The sequence below is a fragment of the Salvelinus namaycush genome, chromosome 14 (genome assembly GCF_016432855.1).
Source record: "Salvelinus namaycush isolate Seneca chromosome 14, SaNama_1.0, whole genome shotgun sequence".
In the NCBI taxonomy this organism is placed as follows: Eukaryota; Metazoa; Chordata; class Actinopteri; order Salmoniformes; family Salmonidae; genus Salvelinus; species Salvelinus namaycush.
The window spans coordinates 34,267,199-34,292,238 of record NC_052320.1 but is presented as its reverse complement, the minus strand read 5'-3'; the positions used below and the strand labels follow the sequence as shown (position 1 = coordinate 34,292,238).

The window sequence follows — 25,040 nt, the reverse complement described above, 5'->3', positions numbered from 1 at the left end:
AGATGATTTTGTACCCAGTAGAAATGAATGGTAAATAATGTACTTTGTCATTTTGGAGACACATTTATTGTAAATAAGAATAGATTACGGATAGTCCTGAATTAATCGTGAATAATGATGCGTGAGAAAGTAACAGACGTACAAATATCACACCTCCAAGACATGCTAACAGTTGAAAAATACATGGCAAATATATTTTAAATTTACAATCTGTAGAAACAATGAGAATAGAAAGGTTCAGAATTTTGGTGAAACATCACAAAACAGTTGAAACATATATGGCAAATAGAAATCCAATATGGATGGTGTTAAGAGATAGATGGGAGCAGTTGAGGGTAGAGGAAGGACAGGAGTAAAAACAAACAAAATAGAACTATTGTAAAATAAACTGTGTCCATACAATGTATATAGTATGTATAACTCCCGATTTGTTCAAAATAACAAAATGTCTATAGTTTTCATCCCCAATTGTTTGTTGTGCTTGTTTGCAGTGCATCTCAGTGCTAGAGGTGTCACTACAGACCCTGTTTCGATCCTGGGCTGTATCACAACCGGCAGTGATCGCGAGTCCCATAGGGCACAATTGGCTCAGCGTCTTTTGGGTTAAGGGAGGGTTTGGCCGGGGTAGGCCGTCATTGTAAATAAGAACTTGTTGCCTAGTTAAATAAATAAATACGATGGAAATACAGGCCTAAGACATTACAAGAACAGGGGAGGTTTGCATTTTTTGGGGGTGTGATATTTGTGCGTCTATAACTTTCTCAGTCATCATTATTCACAATTTATTCAGGACTATCCGTAATCATGGTAGCAACCACATTAATATAGATGTGTTCATAAACATTTTCTATTCTTATTGACAATAAAAGTGACTCCAAAATGATACCACTCATTTCTATTGTGCTGAAAATAATCTAAAACACAACCGAAACAAACAGAAAATGCATCCAACAAAGCTGTAGAGTCACAAACGTGATGTAGTCACTGGGTGCTATGAATATGGGACCAAATACAAAACTTTTATTCCTTTAATACACATATCAGTGAATTTATCCCAATACTTTTGGTCCCCTAAAATGGCGAGACCATGTACAAAAAGTATTGTAATTTCTAAACGGTTCACTGAATAATGGATGAAAATACCCTCAAATTAAAGCTGACCATCTGCAGTTTAACTTCATAGTCTTTGTATCATTTCAAATATAAAGTGCTTGAGTACAGAGCCAAAACAACAACAAAAATGTTTTACTGTCCCAATACTTTTGGAGGTCACTTTATGTTTTTGTTCTGCTGCTAGTCTACCATACACACATTGCAAATCAAATCAAATTTTATTTTGTCACATGCGCCGAATACAACAGGTGTAGTAGACCTTACAGTGAAATGCTTACTTACAAGCCCTTAACCAACAATGCAGTTTTAAGAAAATCCCTAAAAAAGTAAGAGATAAGAATAACAAATAATTAAAGAGCAGCAGTAAATAACAATAGCGGAGCTATAGGTAATTGAGGTAATAATGTACATGTAGATAGAGATATTAAAGTGGCTATGCATAGATAATAACAGAGAGTAGCAGCAGTGTGGGGGGGGGGGGGGTGCAAATAGTCTGGGTAGACATTTGATTAGCTGTTCAGGAGTCTTATGGCTTGGGGGTAGAAGCTGTTTAGAAGCCTCTTGGACCTAGACTTGGTGCTCCTGTACCGCTTGCCGTGCAGTAGCAGAGAGAACAGTCTATGACTAGGGTGGCTGGAGTCTTTGACAATTTTTAGGGGCTTCCTCTGACACCGCCTGGTATAGAGGTCCTTGATGACAGGGAGCTCCTGAGGGAGAATAGGTTTTGTTGTGCCCTTGTCACGACTGTCTTGGTGTGCTTGGACCATGTTAGTTTGTTGGTGATGTGGACACCAAGGAACACTCAACCTGCTCCACTACAGCCCCGTCAATGAGAATGGGGGCATGCTTGGTACTCCTTTTCCTGTTGTTAACAATCATCTCCTTTGTCTTGATCATGTTAAGGGAGAGGTTGTTATTCTGGCACCACACGGTCAGGTCTCTGACCTCCTCCCTATAGGCTGTCTCATCGTTGTCGGTGATCAGGCCTACCACTGTTGTGTCATCAGCAAACTTAATGATGGTGTTGGAGTCGTGCCTGGCAGTGCAGTTATGAGTGAACAGGGAGTACAGGAGGGGACTGAGCACACACCACTAAGGGGCCCCCGTGTTGAGGATCAGCGTGGCGGATGTGTTGTTACCTACCCTTGCCACCTGGGGGTGGCCCATCAGGAAGTCCAGGATCCAGTTGCAGAGGGAGGTGTTTAGTCCCAGGGTCCTTAGCTTAGTGATGAGCTTTGAGGGCACTATGGTTTTGAACACTGAGCTGTAGTCAATTAATAGCATTGTCACATAGGTGTTCATTTTGTCCAGGTGGGAAAGGGCAGTGTGGAGTGCAATAGAGATTGCATCATCTGTGGATCTGTTGGTGCGGTATGCAAATTGGAGTGGGTCTAGGGTTTCTAGGATAATGGTGTTGATGTGAGCCATGACCAGTCTTTCAAAGCATTTCATGGCTACAGACGTGAGCGCTACTGGTTGGAAGCAAACCCTGCCACATCCCCGACGAGTGTCAGAGCCGGTGTAGTACGATTCAAACTTAGTCCTGTATTGACGCTTAGCCTGTTTGATGGAGGGCATAGCGTGATTTCTTATAAGCTTCCGGGTTAGAGTCCCGCTCCTTGAAAGTGGCAGCTCTACCATTTAGCTAGTGCGAATGTTGTCTGTAATCCATGGCTTCTGGTTGGGGTAAGTATGTACGTCACCGTGGGGATGACGAACTCGATGCACTTATTACTGAAGCTAGTGACTGATGTGGTGTACTCCTCAATGCCATCGGAAGAATCCAGGAACATATTCCAGTCTGTGCTAGCAAAACAGTCCTCTAGTTTAGCATCTGCTTCATCTGACCACTTTTTTATAGACCGAGTCACTGGTGCTTCCTGTTTAAATGCTTGCTTGTACTCAGGAATCAGGAGGATAGAGTTATGGTCAGATTTGCTAAATGGAGGGCGAGGGAGAGCTTTGTACTATGTGTGTGGAGTAAAGGTGGTCTAGAATTTTTCCCCCCTCAAATAGTGTGAATGAAAGATAACATGTCAAGTCATGAGAGAGAGAGAGAGAGAGAGAGAGATGATGACTCCTGGATACTCACATCTTGATTACTCATGTCCCAGTAGGGCCTCTCTCCGTATGACATCACCTCCCACATGACGATGCCGTAGCTCCACCCATCACTGGAGGAGGTGAACTTCCTGTACTGGATGGCTTCCGGGGCAGTCCATCGGATAGGGATCTTCCCTCCCTGGAAAGACAGACAAGTGTTGCGTACCAATTCTCTACCCTTCTGTCAGGACTGTGCACTCAATCACTCTCCTCATGCATTTAGAAGTATTGGATTGGTGCAAGTAATTTAGCAGACACTCTAATTCCAGAGTGACTTCATTTCAGTTTCCACCATGTTTCTTAAACTTGTCCATTTCTTTTAAAACTATAAGAAGGAGTACAAAAAAGAGGAAGGAAGTGCTGCTAGATAACACACTAGTACAGTAGGTATTTGTAAATAAAAGGTGCTCTTTGGTTAAAAGGGGTTAAATAACAAATATTTTAAAACTCTGACACATTTCGGAGAACTCCCTGATGAAGGCCATGCTGCCGAAACGCGTCTTTAAAAAAATATTGTTTCATTGAACATGCATACAAATAAAGGCTTTTTAATTCCCTTGGTCCTCCTTGCTTTTTTTTTTTTGAGTGCACACTTCAGGAGTAGGGTAAAAAATGGACTGCAGGCTGCAAATAAAACCTAGGTTGTGGGTGGATCTTAATAGTCTCAAGAAGTGATAGTTGTTTCCTCATCTCCCTTGACTTCATCTGCACTGATCTGATTGCACTGAACAGGTGAAAGCAAATTCTTTGTTAAAGGGATACTTCAGGATTTTGGCAATGTTGACCGTTATCTACTTCCCCAGTCAGATGAACTCGTCGATACCATCTTGATGTCTCTGCAGTTTGAAGGAAGTTGCTAACTAGCATTAGCGCAACGCTAGTTAGCATTGGCTCGTGAAACTACCTCTAACTTCCTTCATACTGGATGCAGATACATAAAAAATGGTATCCACAAGTTAATTTGACTCTGGAGAAGTAGATAAAGGCCTTCATTGCCAGAATCTCAAAGTATCCCCTTCAAGCAACTGTGATATTGCTTTCCTGTGTCCTATACTTGAAAATCAGTGGCGATGAAAGGACGGAGACGAGAAGAAGAACCCACTTTAGACTTAGGATGCATCCTGTATGCATAATCTTAAACCTGATACAGTTCCATACTAGCATACCACTTACAAAGCACGCCCAATACATTGCTTCATAATAAGTGGTATTCTAGTCTGTATATTGGAAACATAGAAATATAATCTATTCCTATGATTGGTACAGAGCCATACTCACCAGGACACTGGTGTTTGTGGGGTCTAACATGCCCAAAATACATTGCTTCATACTACACAGTATGGAAGTATGGATATTGGGACAGAGCCACACTCACCAGGGCGCTGGTGTAGGTGGGATCTGATGTGTCATCCTCCAGAAAGCGCGAGAGCCCGAAGTCAGACACCTTACACACCAGGTTGCTATTGACCAGGATGTTGCGGGCGGCCAGGTCCCGGTGCACGTAGTTCATGTCATTCAGGTACTTCATGCCCGCTGCTATGCCACGCAGCATGCCCACCAGTTGGATCACTGTGAACTGCCCGTCATTTTGCTAAAAAAATACAGAAATGGTATATTGCTATATGTTATGCTATACTGTGCTATGTTATGCTATGTTTGTTATGTTTTATGCTCTCTGAAATGTGCTCAGGCGTACGGTACACATTCTCAAAAAATAATGCTGGTTCTCATATTAGTTTCCAGGCGTTGTTAGCCGCACCAAATTTAGCGTCTGGTTAATCCTCATCTGGATCTGTGAGCTCACCTGATCTAACTAAGCCAACTCTACACACCTCACACCTGGGCCCAGCCCGTAGGGACCCACTACAGCGAATCAAAAACAAGAAAGCTATAAAGTGTTGATGCAGAGGAGACAGCCACTGTGTTCTTGATGTAGAAACATAGTTGTAGTTGAAAAATCTGTAGTCGATAAGAGATACTTATCCACTGTCTGGTTACTGTGTTACAGTGCCTTCAGAAAGTAGTCGTACCCCTTGACTTATTCCACAATTTGGTGTGTTACAGCCTGAATTCAAAATATATTAAAAACAAATATCTCCCCCATCTACACACAATGCCCCATAATGACAAAGTGAAAACGTGTTTTTAGAAATGTTTGCAAATGTATAGAAAATTAAATACAGAAATATCTCATTTACATAAGTATTCACACCCCTTTAATCATCCTTGAGATGTCACTACAACTTGATTGGAGTCCACCTGTGACCAATTCAATTGTTTGGACATGATTTAGAAAGAAACACATCTGTCTATATAAGGTCCCACAGTTGACAACACAGGTCAGAGCAGAAACTATAGCATGAAATCCAAGAAACTGTCCGTAGATCTCCGAGATAGAATTGTGATGAGGCATATATCTGGGGAAGGGTATAAAACTATTTATAGAGTGTTGAAAGTTTCCAAGAGCACAGTGGTTAGTCTCCATTGTTGGGAAATGGAAGAAATATGGAACAACCCAGACTCCGCCTAGAGCTGGCCGTGCGACCAAACTGAGCAAATGGGCAAGAAGGACCTTGGTCAGGGAGGTGACCAAGAACCCAATGACCACTCTGACATAACTACAGAGTTCCTTGGCTGAGACGAGAGAACCTGCCAGAAGGACAACAGTCTCTATAGCACTGAACCAATTTAGGCTTTATGGGAGTGGAGCCAGATGGAAGCCACTCCTGAGTAAAAGGCATATTACACCACACCTGGAGTTTGCAAAAATGCACGTGAGAGCATAAGGCAAAAGATTTTGTGGTCTGTTGAAACAAACATTTTACTCTTTGGCCTGAATGCAAAGCACTATGTCTGGAGAAAACCAGACACAGCTCATCACCCGTCTAACACCATCCCTTCCCTGAAGCAACGGGGATGCTTTTTAGCGGCAGGGTCTAGGAGACTGGTAAGGATAGAGGGAACAATGAATGGAGTCAAATACAGGCAAATCCTTGATGAGAACCTGCTTCAGAGTGTAAATGACCTTAGACTGGGGCGAAGATTTATGTTCCAACAGGACAAGGACCCCAAGCATACATCCAAAGCAATGCTGGAAAGGCTTCAGAACAAGGATGTGAAAGTCAATGAGTGGCCCAGCCAAAGCCCAGATTTGAAACACATTGAAATTCTTTGAAAAAACTTGAAGAATGCTGTTCACCGCCGCTTCCCATCCAACCTAACAGAGCTTGAGAAAATCTGCAGGGAAGAATGGAAGAAAATCCCCAAATCCATATGTGCAAAGCTGATACAGACATACCCAAGATGACTCAAAGCTGTAATCGCCACCAAAGGTGGATCTACAAAGTATTGACTCAGAGGTATGAAGACTTATGTGAATGACATACATTTCATTTTCAATAAATTTGCTTAAAATTAAGTTTTCACTTTGTCATTATGGAGTATTCTTTGTAGATGAGTAAAACAAAAACAATACATTTTGAATTCAGGCTATAACAACAAAATGTGGAATAAGTCAAGGGGTATGAATACTTTCTGAAGTTCACTGTATAATTTAAATGCTGTCATATTTATTATCTCCGAAATTCACTCAGGAGAATAGGCAGAGATCCAGCCCTTAGGTTCTCCACTCCTAACTTCGTCACCTTTCCTTTTATTTGAAAAAGACAAACAGGGGAAAGCAACCTACTGTGTTTGAACCTGAAGTGTCTGGAAGAAGGAAGGAAAGGAGAAAAGATCTCTCCAGAGTATTGAGATGCCCTACGTTGAGGCCCATTGACCTACTGACCCTGAGGAAGGAGTCCAGTGATCCATTCTCCATGAACTCAGTGATGATCATGACGGGGGCACTCTTGGTGACCACGCCCTCCAAGTGGATGATGTTGGGGTGGTCAAACTGGCCCATGATGGACGCCTCAGATAGGAAGTCCCGCCGCTGGCGCTCTGTGTAGCCCACCTTCAGGGTCTTGATGGCCACCAGGATCTCTCTCTTTCCGGGGAGACGCAGGTTCCCACTGCACACCTCCCCAAACTCTCCTGAACAATAACATGTTCAGGTTTACTGTACATCAGCAAAGGGCTCTGATACATCACTACAGATGCCGTATCTTAATTTGACCATCCTGTTGCAGAAATTTGTAGTGTATTCAAGGTTTAACAAGGCTTCAATAGTTTGTCATTTCCACTTTAACATTTTAGACTTAATTTGCCCTAACATTCTTTTATAATCCATTATAATCCACATAATAATTCACATTTCTTGTTGCTGCAGGATTATTTTCCTGCTGTAGCAAACTGGATCAAATTAAGATCCTACATCTGTATAAGACTTCCAAGTGCTATGATATGGGTCTGTAACTTGGATATATTAAATGTAAGACAATCTTACAAAATGTATTATTGGGTTTAATACACACGTGTATATCAATATCACACTTTATGGGCCAGTTTCCTAGACACAGATTAAGTCAAGTCCTGGACTAAAAAGTGATTAAAATCAAGAATCTCCATTGGAAATGCTTTTTAGTCCAGGACTTAGCTTTAAATGTGTTATAATGTATATATTGTAATGTATATAGGGTTTTCACCTTCACCGGTTGATTTTTTACCTGCGCCAATGACTTGCTCAATCTTGACACAGGAGGTGTCAATCTCTTTGGCAAACTCCCTCACTGCCTCGTTGGGGTCCTCATAAGTGAATGGGTCGATATAGATCTTCATTCCTGGAGACACTTGGAAGGAGAAACAAAGAAAACAGAGGCTATGCATAATATCCAGTACCAGTCAAAAGTTTGGACACACCTACTCATTCAAGGGTTTTTCTTTATTTTTACTATTTTACTAGAATGCCAAGAGTGTGCAAAGCTGTCATCAAGGCAAAGGGTGGCTACTTTGAAGAATCTCAAATATAAAATATATTTTCATTTGTTTAACACTTTTCTGGTTACTACATGATTCCATATGTGTTATTTCATAGTTTTGATGTCTTCACATTTATTCTACAATGTAGAAAATAGTAAAAATGAATAAAAACCCTTGAATGAGTAGGTGTGTGGAAACTTTTGACTGGTACTGTACATCCTGGGGATACGCATTGGGACTACATACAACAGTAGCTAAAACCTTGCCTGGGCTAAGACCTGATACAGGTAGTTAGGTACAGTAGTAACTCTGAACTCCCAGTATTCCACATCTAACCGTAATATCCCCACTGTCTCCAGGATGACAGTATTATTCCAAAACAAATGTTTCACTCCACCATTCAACACATTTGCCACGGATAGATGTTTATCTGTTGGAAGGTGGATCTATATAAATTTAAATTAATCCTAGTTCAAAAAAAGATAATTCAAATTGTAAAAACATGTTACTCACTGTGGCCACTTGTGTAGTGCTGGAGCTTATCTGTGAATTCAGATTCTGGTCTCTCAGAGCTTCTTCGATTGCAGACGAATACGAATACGACGACAGCGATGATGAAGACCATGCCTGCAGCGGCGGAGCCAATGATGAGAGGGAGCTTCTCCTGAAAGCTGGACTGGTACTCTTCTGCAAGTACACAACAAAATAAACCCCATTCGGCATATTAACTTCTACTAGGTTGGCCTACTCTGTAATGTTGCACTTTTGGGACCGTACCATTTAGCGGGCGAGCACCAAAAGTGTTTGGGAAAAAAACAAAAAATACTATTCGCTTGTTCGAGGTTTGGTTCAAACGGCATACCTTCGGTCATGGTCTGAAAGAACATCTTTCCGCTGAAGCGTCCGAATCCAGCCACGGTCCGAGCCCGCACCTGGAAGACGTATATAGCTCCAGGCTTCAGGCCCCGGATGACTGCTGTGTTGGTCTGGCTGCGCACCACTGATGAGTTCCATTCTGCCATGCTCTGGAACACACAGTGTAAGACTGGATCTGCTCACTGTCTGAATGCTCCCCAAGCTTACAGTAATAGTAATTACAGCAGTAATACAGTAGTAACACCTGTCAACTGACTTTACCTTTTCATAGTACTGCAGCTCATAGTCCAGTATGAGGCCGTTGGGCTGGTCAGGTTGGGACCAGGAGAGAGTGATGCTGTCAGGGGTCCGGCTCACCTGGTGCATAATCGACACGGCCGATGGCGCTGACACACACACACAGAGACAGAGACAGAGACAGAGACAGAGACAGAGAGAGAGAGAGAGAGAGAGAGAGAGAGAGAGAGAGAGAGAGAGAGAGAAAAGAGAGGAGGGGAGAGGGAGATACAGGTTCAGATAGACAGGGATAGAAGGGTTAAGGTTAGTGACAACACCACAACACTCGGGAGCAGACAGCTTTAAAATCCCAACTGCCAATCAAGAACTAGACTAATGATGCAGCAACCTGTACCTGGTCCTGCACCCTGTCTCTAAGGCTGACATCTGTACTGTGCTGAAGGAACTGAGAGCCAGGAACATCGGAGGCGGTTTATTAAGTACTATTACAGTCATCCATGCGCTGAAAATACTAATAGTAATATTGTATTTGTTTTCAAAGGGGTGAAATATTCACTCAGTAGGCAAAGACACACAGGCATGTGCGTGCACACACACACACACACACCCACACACATGCACACACACAGGCATTTCGTTAATGAGGGCTTAATGAGGGCCTTTTTATGTAATATTAGTGCTTCTCCTTACAGTCTGTAATTGCAGGTCCCAGCAGCCCCAGAGACACTGGGGTTCATGGGAACCTGAGTTTGGTATTTTTACAGTCCCAGCCCAGACAGTAATTAGGACTGACAGCTACTGCACTGGAGAAAAGACTACAGTGTCAAGGGCAGAGAGTTTCAACTGATAGCCTGACCCCAATAACAACACTGCCTAACACCCAGTCCATTGAATGTCATGTCTGAATACTGTATACCAAGCGCCCTAAATGCAGTACAACTTACTCAATACTAATAAAGGACCCAAATCATTCTGTCACTGAATTATTCTGGAATATCCTCTATCTCATGCAGACATCATAAATATTACTTAAGCATCCTTACACAGACATGGTTTGTACCAGATGAAGTATATATGTACTTATGCAGATCTTGCCCTTGGAAAACACCTGGATGACTGATTGTTTCGTCCATCAAAATATCTAAACCTATTCGGTGTAATATTTCCTTTGGCACTCCTTGTCAGACTGGACACATTGCAGACTATTTCTCTCCACTGAACTTCACACTTGAACACGGTACTGTTGGAGAAGAGTGAATCAATTGCTGTAGTGAACTGTGTCTATTGGTTGCTTACCGGCCTGGTTGGTGGTGATTTTGACCGAGGAGTACTGTGGCGAGTAGGGGCTCTGGTCGGAGACCCCGTTGACTGCCTGGATCTCAAAGGTGTACTGCGTGTGGGCCAGCAGGTCACTGATGTGGACCCTGGTCTCTGTCAGGCCCAGTTGGCGGGGGACGAACTGGACGTTGTCCCCGCAGCGGGTACAGCCTACCCGGCCTCCTCCACAGCTCTTACAGATGATGTTGTAGACCACGTCCTCGCGGCCCCCGCCATCGCGCGGCGCGCCCCACTCCAACCTCAGGGATGTCTCGTTCACGATGGAGATTACACTCTGGGGCGCAGATGGGATGGCTGTCAGGGAAGAGAGGGGATATGAGGAAGAGTTTAGGGAGGGTCACTGATAAATAAGGTCTATACTCCAGACACTGGTCATCATCAACCTTGGTCCTGAGGAGCAACAGGGGGTGCAGTGTTTGATTTCAACCCAACCCACACCCTGTACTATAGCTCTCCAGGATCAGAGTTGTTGACTACTGGTTAACTCTGTAATAAATTACCTCTATGTGGTTGGAGTAGTGAACAGTACGTTACAAAACTACAGTCTCTACACTTCAACTGAACAGAAAGTATTCACCTTAGCTGATCATTCGGACACTAAATTCAAAGACTCCAAAGTATTTTCATGAGCTCTATTCAACCCCATCAGGCTTCAGATAAACATATTCAATAGTAGGGAGAGAGAGCAGTGAAAAGAGCAGTGAGCTAGCTAGTTAGCGTCCTGTCGGAATCTGAGAGACACAAAGAATGCCCATGCACGCTCATTTCTGCCTCTTCAATCAGAAAGAGACTGCTGAGGGCCACCTCGCCATTGTGGCCCTGGTTGCGTCCCATATAGAACCATATTGCCTTGATAGTACACTACTTCTTACCAGGGCCCATAATAGGGTACCCATAGGGCTTAGAGTCAAAAGTAGTCCACTATAAAGGTAATAGGGTACCATTTGGGATGCAGGACATGTTTTCACATTCTAAAACAGCTGCCCCCCTCATAAGGGACAGGCTTATGCAAATCTCTCTATTTTCTCTGAGGTCCTTTTCGGACTGTTGCACCGATGGAAGAGAATGGAAGGGACATTCCACCAGTTCAGTGCATATACAAAAGAGGGCTACCACATACCAGGATGAAGCATAACCCGTGTTTTTCCCTCGGGTACGGGGCACCTAGAAGTATGCATCACTTTGGTATTTCTTATGTGAAAATATACAAGTGGAACTGGAGTGTTGTTAAAAGAGCAGATGTTGAATAGGTTAGCAGTTTTGTTTGTGCTCATTGCAATATGCACAAAATATATCAGATTCATTCTGTCTTTGCTAGACAGGTGCTTTTATCTATAGTTAATGGCACATTAGGCCTAAATTATTAGAGGTGAGGTGATCGATTCTGTTAGTAAATTCAAAATCACAAATGAAAACTCAGTTCACAAATTGATAATGGCCCATTATTTCCTGAGAGCATTTGTCAATTCATTAGTCAAAATGTAAATGTGCATGCTGCAAAACGTTATATTCTTAAATACACAAAAAGCCTACTAAATAAGCTGTAGTATGATAATCTCCACTGTCTTTCCTTAACACTGTGCTACCCCCTATGGAGAGTGAATGGTACTGTAAGAACCAGGAACCTACTGGTGCAGGGCATCAGTGGGGGATCTGAGTCGGTGCGGTAGTAACCGTTGCGGCACACACAGTTGGTGGCCCCCTCGTTGGTGATGCGACTGTTGATGGGACACTGGAGACACTGGTGGTCGCCCTGGGAAGGCTTAAAGAACCCTGAGCCACACGCTGCAGAGGAGAAAGACAGATGTATTTTTATTTAACCTTTATTTAACTAGGCAAGTCAGTTAAGAATACATTCTGATTTAGAATGACGGCCTACCAAAAGGCATTGGGATTAAAAAAATATATATTAAAAATATAGGACAAAACACACATCACGACAAGAGAGACAACACAACACTACATAAAGAGAGACCTAAGACAACAACAGAGCAAGAAGGCAACACATGACACCACAGCATGGCAATAGAGACATGAAGAGACAGAGGGAGTGGGAGAGAGAGGTTATGAATTAAGTTATTATACTTAAGAGTGACAAATTCAATACCAGACATTATACAATATGACGACATGAGAGAAAAAAGGATACAGAGTCGATTGAAAGACAAATTCCCAGACATATCGTAAAATATTGGTCTTGAAATACACAGACACATTACCTTTGGCATGTCCTTCCACATATGGTTAATAAAATAAAACTTCCAGGAATCTGAGGCTTGCTATTCAGGTTTTTGTCTCATGGCATTTGAAACTCTGGGAGAACAGAGTGAGACATAGTCAAAGAGACTTTGAAATCTGGAGGTCTGGAATTGAATGGCTATACCATAAAAGGCAAAGGGTGTGTGATAGGGAGAGAGAGGTGGTAGAGTGTAGGGGACAATATATGGGGTTACACATATTCTACAACTGTGGAGTATGTGTTGAAATAGGGCTAAAGAGAAAGAGGAGCATCTATACCAAATCCTCATATCACTACCAAAGGCTAATATGCTCCATCATTCATTCTCCTCCATGATTGCCGACATTGAGAATGTCTATGTGTAGAAACCTTTGTTCCAATCAACAAATGCTGCTAACCAATATCCTACCAAAACCATGTACGGTGTCTTCTAAAGGGGTAAATGATGTGTGTGAAGATTCCTGCAGCCTCCAGCTTTGCAAGCTAATCCAATCAAGATGGTGTGAAAGTAATTAAATGCCTATCTGCCACTTCCTCAACTCTCTGGATGCGTCCCAAATGGTAACCTATTCCCTATATAGTGCCCTACTTTTGACCAGGGCGGCAGGGCCCATAAGGCTTTGGTCAAAAGTGGTGCAAAGGGAATGGGGTGCTATTTGGGACGTGGGCTCTGACTGTCTGACACTGGCAGACACGTAGCAGTCCATCCCCGACCACTCTGGAGTGCATTTAGCCAGTCTGTGTCATGACAGTGGGAACAAATATATACTTCTGCACCTGCATTGCTTGCTGTTTTGGGGTTTTAGGCTGGGTTTCTGTACAGCACTTTGAGATATCAGCTGATGTACGAAGGGCTATATAAATAAATTTGATTTGATTTGATATACAGTAGTATATTTTTTACCCTTTTCGGAGGATAACTTTACATTGTTCTCTTGTATTGAAACAGTGTTAGTCTCTTGTTGTTATTGAATTCATTTAGTTTTTGTCTCATTTACCAAGAGATCCGAATCCTTCTTTGACTAACTGTCCGATCATCTACTTGCCACAACGAGAAGCTATAGGAATCCCAGGCAGTCAAAGGACAGCCAGTGTGACGAGACAAAAGAAAGTCTGTTGACAGAGGGACCCAGGGAACACCCATGGCTGGACCCAGACAGAGAGGAAGGAGGATTGAAGGGGGAGAGAGGATTTGACAATTCTATAATAAGGGGTCATTCAATAAATAAATAGTTACACAATCTGTGATCCTCAGATATCAATATTTCAGGCCACAGTGTAGTCGTCCCAGCCCCTGGATCCTACCAAAATAGAATATATTCATAAGAATGGGTTTCCCCAATGAGGGTGCACTCCCTTTAAACTGCCCCTAATTTACAAATGTTTAGCTACAACCTCACTTGAGCAAAGTGAGATGTAGAATCACTGATCTACAAAAAGTATTCCCTGCCAAATAATAAGCATAGCGCAATTAAGATTCATAGAGCTATGCCTCCCCTGGCTTACGGCACTGCTACACTACAGCCATCGGGCATCCAGCAATGCCATCAGCCATTGAGGGAACACTTCCTTTGAAATCAATGAAAGCTGCTATACTGCCCGCGTTGTGTCACGTCCAATGACAGCGTCCAAGCTCAAGAATCGTAGATTCAATTCTCGACGGCTGACACATTCTATCTTCTATCTTGTGAATGGAAATGAGGGTCTTGTCTAGCAGGTAGAACGTCACATTGACACAATGCTGATGGCAACACAGGTAGTGTAGCTGACTTGTTCGGCGATCCCCCCCACCACAAATTCACACACAACCAGACATTGATTGACTGATTGGAGACAGCTTGTGTCAATTAAATAATATTTCCTGGGATTTTCTACCTGTAGCAGACCTACAGTAGTGGATAATGCTGGAAATACTGGTAAAAAACAAAAGCAACCAAAACAACTGGCATGTGATACTAAAGAGCCAGATAAGGTTTCTATATTAAGGTAGCCAATGCTTGGTTACGATATTGTGGCTACGAAATGTGGAAGACTTGTGTAAAGAATTTGTTTGGAAACATTATTTCAAGTTATTGAACCAACTTAATTTATTGAATAGCTTGTAACGCAATTGAAGAAATGTGAATAGTTAACTCCAAATTAAAAAGTGAACTTGGAACAAGATGAAAAAAAGGGTTGTAATTTACATTATATATTGTATTGTATTTGTTATTTATTAGGTTTAACCAAACGGAAACGAGTGTTGAAAGAAATAGGTTGCAACTTGAAATATCGGTTTGGTAATAATCAAATAAAACAGTTGGCAATTAATCATATATTTAGTTTCAACAAATGTAGCATTTTTCAATTGAGAAAACCTAACTAATTTACTTGTGACCAGTTTTTTGGGTTGATCCAAACTGTAATTTTTTGTGAATATCTATTCATCTGTGTTTGCCATTCACTGGCGCCCGAGAAACTGATACGAGAGGGGAGATGCAAGGCCATTATATTTCTAATGTTTATTATAGAACGAATGTAACCAGCTACATTTCCTAATGTTTCGCTTAAAGTTAATCTTGCATTTTACCAGAGAAAAGTAGGCTGGCTACACCGAGAAAAGTACTGGAGAAAGGTGACTACACATCAGTCAAAGCGATGTCTTTTGATAGAATGCCAATTTGTGAATTCTCAAACGAGTGCAGAAGTGCAAATGAAGCACAACATTTGTTTGATGCTGAGCAAAAATTACAATAAGATCTGTATTTTAGATCTGCGTTTAAAAAAAGGATCTGTGTGAAAAACGAAGAATTCTGAGTTAAGGCGACCCTTAAGATTAACTTGCTAGTTATCTAAGTAAGTGGCTAAATTAATAAGGTCACGGGGCATCATAATGTGTTAGCTTTCTGCCATGTTTGAGAGGTCAAAGCCCTTTGAATGAGTTATCTGTACAGCTGCCACTGCAACATGATTTCCTTGCGTTTGTTCTCCTCTCTGTTCTGGGCAGTCTGCTTCTCGCTATCTTCTTCTCCGAGCAGAGCAGGCAGGCTCCTTGCCTTAGCGACTCCCAGACTCCACATAGACACAGTCTGTACACAGTACTGTCCTTCCTTAAGACATGCATGCGTCCAAACTTGGTAATTTAATTTGCACAATGTCTTTCGTTCACATTTGCTTGAAAAAGTCCAAACTCACCATGAATGACATTCGCTAGCTCCTACCTATACATGTATAACTTTATGAGCTGGATTACCTGTCTTTGCAATTTGTGTATTTTCGTTTCCGCTCGTTAGCATATTTAGCTAGCAGCCTCCATGGAAATTGTCTATTACAAAGTGCTAATATTGTTACCATTCTGGTAATAGAGCCCCTTCTGTACTAAGCCGGTAATACCGTAAATCCCGATGTGAGAGAAGGAAGGTATGAGGATATGAACATCTGGATACGGCCCAACCCTAGATTCAAGCATGGCACTATAAAATATCTATAAATTTAAAAAAGTGTTTTAAATATCTATATCTATCTATAGATTTAAAAGTGTTTGCACTTTTACACTCTCAAGAGTTGGCTCACATTATGTGATACTACAGTAGTAGTACTACAATAGTATGAAACTGAAAACACTTAAATAATCATGTTCTTTGAGACAATTCTTCTTGACAAAACGAAATAATTAATGAGTCAGCCTGATGTGGAGCAGTAGAATTTAACTTTGGCCTTATCAAAGGCTTAACAAAAATGTACACACGTAGCAAAGGTCAATTTGTAAACAGTGCCTGCCTTTGATCCAGTAGCAGGCAGAGACAACCCACTGCCATGTATTGACACTGACAACATCGCCAACATTCTGCGGAGCCATTCTCCTAATTAGAGCCAGAAGCTGTTTGTGTTTCCCGACCATATAGGCTATAAATAGGACCCCGCACACGCATAGACGCATGCACACATGCATGCACACATAGTCTGCATGAAGAGTCTCTGTCAGAAACGAAGTAGAGACACTTGTGTAAGAGAGGCTGAGTTCAGGAGTAGCAGTCGGACTGAAAGCAATATTATCCAATATGAAGTTGCCCACCACATTACCACTCTGTCTCCTCTACACAGCCCTGTGAATCTTTTAACACTGTGGTTAAGTAAAAATAACATATCAACTGTGTGTGAGAGAGAGGGGGAGGACAGAGAGAGAGAGAAAGAGAGAGAGGAAGAGGGAAAGGGAGAGAGAGAGAGAGATGTGGATGTGTATGACTCAGTTTATGAGGGAGTTTAATGCGCCATGTTTGTAGGATTGGCGGTAAATTGAGAGGACAGTCTTTTCCCCTCATGCGTTTCCAGACCTCCTGACCCGTTAGTAATTGCTTGAGCTTGGGGGTCTGCCCTAACATAGCCCAGAATTCTATTCTCAGAAGACTTCATTTGCAGTGGCTTGATTCAAATTACTCTTTAACATGCAACAACCATGATGTCCCAATAATCTGAGTGTGGCCCAGCATTACATAGGACCATGTCTGTTGGAGGTGGAGAGAGAGAGAGGGGTAAATACTACAGGGGGTTGCTTGTGTTACATGTACAGAGTCATGCACATCTAATCTCTCACACAAAACTAAGTGTACTCTCTTTGCAAATAACACTACAAATGTTATTGTTTTTTTATACAGAATTGTCATCATAATTTACAATGTAAGAGTTGTAAATCTGGTGTTGAATACACTGGGGGCAGCAGGTGAGTTCTCTCTCTCTCTCTCTGATTATGTTCAATGACCATTGAATTCTCAGTAGAAGCCGAAACCCAGAAGACAACATCCACTGTTGCAGGACATAACTCTGGCTTCCCCACCGGACAGAGTAAATGCCTGCAGTGTATGTTCACCCAATAAAAGATTGTCTATGAAGAAAATCAGTTAACAATGTGCACAATCCAAACCCATCTGAAGCATGTTGGTATTTTTTTTTTTAAGGGACCTGCATTTGTTTGATAGGGTCATAACTTTGGAAGTTTGGAAAAGGTGCTTGTACAAGCAAGAGTTTGAGTGTTCGCTTCGATCTTATGAAAGAAACCAACACAGCAACAATATGTGGCAAGTGAATTTACTCCTCACAAATAGAACAATTATGACTGGAAAGAGGGGAAGGTCTGAGGTGGGCTGGGCATGAGCGTTGCTAATTTCTCCACCTTGCATGTCCATTCATCCAACTAGACAAATGCATGTACCTATTGATTGTATTGTTACAGCAATAAGGTCCCTCTTTCCCCTGCAGGCTATCAGTCCTTGAAATTAATCCAAAGGGCTACACTCCCATGATTCACTGCTCTCCATGGGAGAGAGGGAGACTGGGCGAGGTTAGAGAGCTTGACCCTAGAGCATGTTGAGTAATCAGTAGAAGTGTTACCCAGTTTTTGCTGTGCTATTGTCTTTTGGACTAATGCACTCTCTAATCAGGTCATTATTCCCCAGAACATAGGGCATTTCTTGTCCTAACATGGCTTACATAAACCAGGAAGCATAGGTCATTAATAGATCAGTCGGCTATGGGCTATATACTGTATAAAAGCTGGGTGAGTATGAAGGTGCCTGATGATATGAAATTACCATCGAATGATAGTCAAATTACCATCGAAATGGACTCTTGAATAATGATTTCCTGGATGACTAAACCAAATTTAACAATATAGAGGAGTCACTGTTAGGTCTGTGTGACAGTATATAAAGCTCAGTGATATCATTGACTACCTCTGGCTATTTAAGTGTTCCTCCTCCCCAAAGAAACCTTCACACCGTGAAACACGGCAGAACAGGTCGTTGAGGGCTTCATTAGCAGTGCTTGATATTTCTAATCAAATAGCCAGGGATTTGAGTGTGTGTGTGTGTGTGTGTGTGTGTGTGTGTGTGTGTGTGTGTGTGTGTGTGTGTGTGTGTGTGTGTGTCAGACATGTTCCTTGTCTCTTCCTTTCTTCACTCATCACAGAAATACATTAGGTAAGGAAAGACACTAGGATAGTGCTTTCTTGGCATAAAGTGATATCTCTCTGAATGTAAGGCTGGGACACAGGTCTACGGTTTAAAGACACCTCTAATTACCCTCAACACTCTCCCCCTACAGCACATTCTTGACCCATCTTTCCTGGCACTAATTGCGTTCCCTTAGTGATTCTACTGTAGTTAGTAAACCAAAGGTATATGCATTAAAGATGTAGGATCTTACTTTGAAACTTGTAGTGCATTTGACATTTAAAAAAGCTTCTGAAGTTTGTAATTTCCAAATTTCAGACTTGATTTTCCCTTCCGAAAAATGTATCAGCCGCTACATAAATGTCTATTAATTATAATCCAAATTAAGAGCCTACATCTGTTCAAGTCTCTATCCTCTGGCTTATCACTAGTCTCAATAAGTAAATGACCCCAAGGCAAAACGTCCACAGTAGTAGTAAAAACATTATATCAGCAGCTCTCACCTCGACACACCGTGCCGTTCTCCACCGCCTCGTGCCCAGCCTTGCACATACAGCGCCCAATGGGCACCATCCACTCCCCGTCCCCGTTACAGTAGAGCTTGATGGGCACATCCACCTCCTCCCCATTGGGCACACACACACCCCGCGCCGCCACCAGGGAGGTACTCTCCGCCCCCGACAGGGTCTCAGGGAACACAGCTCCATTCTCGACCACGCGGGGGCACTTCCTGTAGAAGACGCGCACGGCGATGAGCGACATGCAGCTGCCGTAGTCCTGGAATGCCAGGTAGAAACCCTGGCGTGACACGGGGCCGAAGCTCCGTACCTCCCTGTTGATTTTCATCACCCGGCTGCCCAGGTCCACCTGGGAGAAGCTCTCATCTGCAGCAATGGTGTCCACTTTAATCCAGGGGTTCTCCATCCAGGCCGGGGACACCTTATTGGCCGTGTCTGAGTCTGTCTCATAGTAGTACAGGTTAAAAGTCTCTTTACAGGAGCCGGGGACGCTGGGGATGGAGCTGCAGTCGCGCACCGAGAACTTAATCTCCACGTGGATGCGCTGGGCGCCGTGCCGGCGGATGTACTTGGTGCGGACCCAGTTGTTCTGGTTGTTGTCGAAGACATTGCACACCTGGTAGGTGCGGATGGTATTCATATTCTCATCGTAGCCACTCACCTCCTCCCACTGCCAGGGACAGAGAGCAAGAGGTCAGTTTAACATCCATGACCAGTGAAAAGTCAACATATTATTTTAATTACTTTGATTACTGGTCTTAAAAAACCCAAGAACCCATATCATGATTAATGTCAAAATAAATGTGGTAACAATATGATATGACTAAAAAATAGAATTGAAATGCGCACATCAGTTATCCAATTGGACACTATTGAACAAGCTTCAAAGTGACCAAATCCAATTGAATACACTGACCGATAACATTGTTATCAAAATAACATTGTTATACTTCTGCTTTGTATTTTAGACCTATGTCGGCATGAGACCACACATGAGGGATTACAAACACAGTCCATAGACAACAGTTATAAAAGAGTACATTTCCATGTCAGACAATTGTCTTCCTGGGCTCCACAACGAGCTGACAGTCAGACTATTCAGCAATAAGATTCAGTTGATGTATGACTTGGCTCACAGCTTTCACACTGTTTATCTTCCTGGCATCACACACTTTATGAATTATTGATTTCAGTATGACAGGACAATCTTCCTTCAGCAGAGTTAATAAAACAACATCGCAATTCCTCAGACAGTTCCCACTTTTACATTTTACATGAAAGGCATACGTAGGCAAATTTCACCCAATTCACTTTGCTTAGAAGTTTATTTTATGAAATACATGATTAACTCTAACGAACTACATCAGGGGGGGCGGGGTTTCACACATGCTGTTTTGGGGCCTTTTGCAACCTATGACCGGATATATTGCTGCCCCTAATTGTATTCCTAACAACAATGCTGTATGAACATGGTAAACAAATAGGGGTATTTATTCCTGATATATGCTGTTGTTGTTGCTCTAAATTGGGCTTCTCATGGTGCTGCAGCTAGAGACGGTTCTGCAAAATGACAAAAAGTTTAAAAAGTTTACAAAATGGTGTGTCATATAATGAAATGCTTTGTTCTACTCACCCCCAATGCTGGATAGATAGTCCACCCCAGCTCTGCTGTTGCCGTCGTAGAGTCCATGAGTATTTCTACAGGGAAATCAAGATGAACAAGTTAATGTGGTATTAAAAATCACAACTGCAAAACAGGGCAACTAATACAGCAAGACGCATGTTACTGTCATTGTGAAATATTGTGGTGAGAAAATAGTGTTAACTGTGTATGACTGGCCAACGTCCAAACGAGGGAAAAAAGAAAAATGTGTTTCTCTAGCCACATTTGTACGTTCATCGTTATCGCTAGAGGGTTGCACCAATGTTGCCTTCTCTCCCCGTTATATATGGAGTCTGTACCTGTACATCTCTCTAAATAGATAAGATAATGACTTTATTATCCCCATGGGGAAATGTTAGCTCTGTGCATACATAATCAAACATAGAGATGGGCATATGCAGACAATAAATACATGTTCATGAGCGATCAATGATTAATCTGTAAACTACATACACTATACACATCAGTACACTCCGTCACTTAAAATGTTGCCATGATGCAGTCGTGACAGCTCTATTGGTTAATCATGATACTCCTAATATGGTCTGACAGAATGGCACAATTATGATCATAACACACTTTTGCGACTTGACGTAGAGTGATATCGTAGAAGTATTGTGTTATGACCCGTGCCCCTGCTTTGTGTTGTTTCAGTGATGGTCTGTGTGCAGTCACGCTAAGGGGGCACAGTGACACTCTGCTGCACCTCAACCACACTTAATACAGGAGGAACGGTACTGGATGACTCTGCCTGGTGACATCTGCTGCCTCTCTCTCTCTCTCTCCCTCTCTCTCTCTTTCACTCGTCCCTCTTCTCTCTCACTCTTCCTCACACACATACACACACACACACAACATAGGGCTGGGCGATATGGCCAGTATTTTACGGTATTTTATGTTTTTGATTAATAAAAGTTCTACATTTGATTCATGAGTAGTGCATGACCCTAGGGTGGCAACACATATATTCTAAATTATTTCTCCATTCTGATTGTTTTATATTGTTCAATTCAACTTCAACCTAAACTAATTTCCTGCATTTCCATCAATTTCTGCATTTCCTGCACTCATTTCCACACTGCCATGATATGGGCAAAAATACTAGGCCTTATTTTTAACCAACTGTTGCAATTGCGATTTATATCAAAACACTTGGGTGAACTTTTGGAATCATGGAAATAGAATGTTTATTATAAATCTTCTATAGTTAAAATATAAATAATTGTGGGCACTTTTAATACAGTGCTATTTGACATGACAACGGAATGAAAATGCCATGGAGGAGTTATTGTGACAGGGTAGGAACCAAAGTGATGTTCAGTGTTTCCTAGGGGACCGTATAATCTTAGGCTACATTAAATCTTTATTCATATAGCCAACATATTCATGCCTCTTTGATTTAGAAGATACTGTTGCACACTAATGCTAATTGCTAGCCAGCTAACACGATTTAGCTTAACTTGCTAAGAAAATACAAACTAGCTGTTTGCAGATGTAAGAAACACAAACTAATATTGTAATTATAGAACGCTTGTGGATTTATATTAAGATCAAAGTGGAAACAACATCGTTGTCATCAACATTGTTGCATGTGCTGCATTGACCATGCAGACTGAACGAAAGTGTCTAGTGGTCAAGCAACAACAAATGCGCTCCTTGAGTGACATGGGGTGGGACTAGGTCTGTGTGGAAAGCGGCGTGGAGAGAGAGAGCGGAGAGGGATGACTCAAGTAGCGGAGTAAATTATAAAAATGGACGTTGCACACGGCGTATCACATTTAACAAACCAAACATTCAAATACCGTTATAGAAGGTAAAGTAAAAACCCAAACCGGTCCGGTGCATAAATGCCGGTATATAGTAAAATACGGTATACCGCCCAGTCCTAACACAGCATCACCAAAACACACAAACACTCTGTCTCTCTCGCTCTTCCTCACACACATACACACACGTCATCACCAAAACACACAAACAGCATCCCCAGTCCATAACCAATCCATAATAACCAAACTTCAGTATCCGGACACATTCGCACGCAGACAGTGAAGCCCATAATCTCTCCTCTCACCACCCCCACCAGAAGGGGAAGGGCAAGTAGGCTGTAAGTCTCCCCACTGCCTGTGTAGACTGACACATTTTAAATTATTCACAGGGTCCTATCAATGAAGTGCTGCTGAGTGGAGAGATGGTACGAACAAGTATATTTAAGCTTTATATGCTGGTAGGGAATACAGGAAGGGGGACAGGCCACAACCTACTCATACAGTGGTAAAACATAGGTTGAACCCTGATTATGTAGACTGAGCACAATTCTGTCTATATAAAAATGGACCTGGATGGAAACCGTACTTGGGGGAAAGGATTAGAGTAAGGGTTAGTTGTTTATCGAGTGTATTCCTCATGATAACACACTGCCTGGTACCCTCACATCTGCAGTTGAGGACAAAGACTTATGGAAAGCCTATAGCATCAATGTCTGGTCCACAGGGACACTGCAACACTGTCTTCCACCCTAGAGAATTAACACTCGCCATTGCAAGGGCCATGATTTCCCACCGGCAACCACACAACCCGAGCAGGAAAATCTCCTGCTTTTACATTTCCCTAACAATTTGTCCCCAGTCAGGTCACATGGTCAGGAAAAAAACAGCCCCCAATGCTCTCTCTAGCAAACATCTGTCTTCAACTGTTCAGTACATCATGATATCCACTATATCCACTATCAGATTTTTCTCTACAGATTTTTTCCATCTAGGGAGCTTTTCCTTGCCACTGCTGCTGATTGGTCTTTCGGATCTAGGCGGTGTTATTGTCGATGTAAGAATTATATATAAATAGAATTTGATTATTGGATTGATTTGTCACACCATAGGTTGCTGAAAGGGAAGAGAACGTGGCTGACCCTCCCAGTTCTGAGAACGTTCTAGGAACATTAAACATGACGTTATCCTCGGGACATAAAAGGACGTTCAGTACAGCAGAAATGGCATGTAAATCACAGAAAAAAAATATTGTGGTGGCAGGTGCAGAGAAGTACCTGAGTGTACGAGATTTTGCTGCAGAGGAGTTACAAGGTGTTGAACGATAGTGTCCCGTCCTCCCAGGCTGTCGGCCTGGTGTAGGATGAGATAGGGCCAAGTAGTGGAATAGTGGTGAGGTTTTAATGGGTGTGGGTTTAAATGGTAGGGACATTTTTCTTCCCTTTTCCCCGTCCTTTTTCCCTTCCCTGTTGTGTTAGTTCCCAGTTTGTTTCGGGGATGTCCCCAGGGACGTTTATAGGACACTCTCAGGAAGTTGTGTCATGGACATGGTCCTGTGGAGATTTTGTCTAGCTACCGGTTTGTTCTGGGGACGTCCCCAAGGACGATTTTAGGATGCTCTTATAATGTACTTTCATGGTCCCCTGGAGGTTTTTGTATTGTTTCCAGTTTGTTCTGGCGACGACCCTAAACACGTTTTCAGTACGTTTCCAATAAAATAAAGAAATCTGTCATCGGGACGCCGTGTGATGGAGCTAATGTAACGTTCTCTGGGGGACCTTTGTGTAGTTCCCTGCAAGTTACCAGGACGTCACTGAGGACCATGTCAACACTTTTATAGGAAGTTCTCAGGACTTCAATTTTACTAGTCATTAGGATGTCGCGTGATGATCCCAACGGAACTTTCTCTGGGGGACCTTTGTGTAGTCAGGACCATGTCATTGAGGACCATGTTAGGACATTTGTAAGATGATCTCAAGACATTTGTTTCACCAGTCATCAGGACGTCACGTGATGTTCCCAGGTGTCCCAAACCAAAGTTTGTAAAGTTATTAATTGGTATGGGGGTTTTAAGGTAAGTGGGACGCTGTTCAGTTAAAATAATGTAAAAACTATTTAATCAATGACAATATGATTACATTTGACATGATTACTTAGTACTGAATACGTCTGTAGCATTCTCAGAAGTCCCCTACATAATCATGACCTATAATACATCTCTACACTTAGCAAAAGAGTACCATCTGCACTACTATTTTAGTTCATCTCAATCTCATAATATTAATATCAAATATCAAATTCTCTCATCATTGACTTCATGTACTTGTTTCGGTATTTTGAGGGTTTTCTGTATAGTTGTCTAATGTTTTTGGGGAATATTATTCTGTTTTAATGTTACTCCTG

At 42.2% G+C, this 25,040-nt stretch overlaps 1 protein-coding gene across 2 annotated transcripts in view; it reads right to left on the bottom strand.

The window, feature by feature from the left end:
• LOC120059427 (ephrin type-B receptor 2-like) overlaps window positions 1–25,040 on the bottom strand; it is a 62,940-nt gene that overhangs the window by 3,785 nt on the left and 34,115 nt on the right. Inside the window, exons 2-12 of one of the 2 annotated variants that reach the window (XM_039008469.1) lie at window positions 20,845–20,909; window positions 19,197–19,881; window positions 12,157–12,312; window positions 10,486–10,821; window positions 9,214–9,338; window positions 8,939–9,101; window positions 8,590–8,763; window positions 7,824–7,946; window positions 7,004–7,251; window positions 4,592–4,807; window positions 3,206–3,355 (exon numbers count right to left, since the gene is read on the bottom strand). In XM_039008469.1, coding sequence (XP_038864397.1) covers window positions 3,206–3,355; window positions 4,592–4,807; window positions 7,004–7,251; window positions 7,824–7,946; window positions 8,590–8,763; window positions 8,939–9,101; window positions 9,214–9,338; window positions 10,486–10,821; window positions 12,157–12,312; window positions 19,197–19,881; window positions 20,845–20,909 — 2,441 coding nt within the window. The remainder of the gene's footprint in view (window positions 1–3,205; window positions 3,356–4,591; window positions 4,808–7,003; window positions 7,252–7,823; window positions 7,947–8,589; window positions 8,764–8,938; window positions 9,102–9,213; window positions 9,339–10,485; window positions 10,822–12,156; window positions 12,313–19,196; window positions 19,882–20,844; window positions 20,910–25,040) is intronic. The other variant, XM_039008471.1, reaches the window with a different exon arrangement.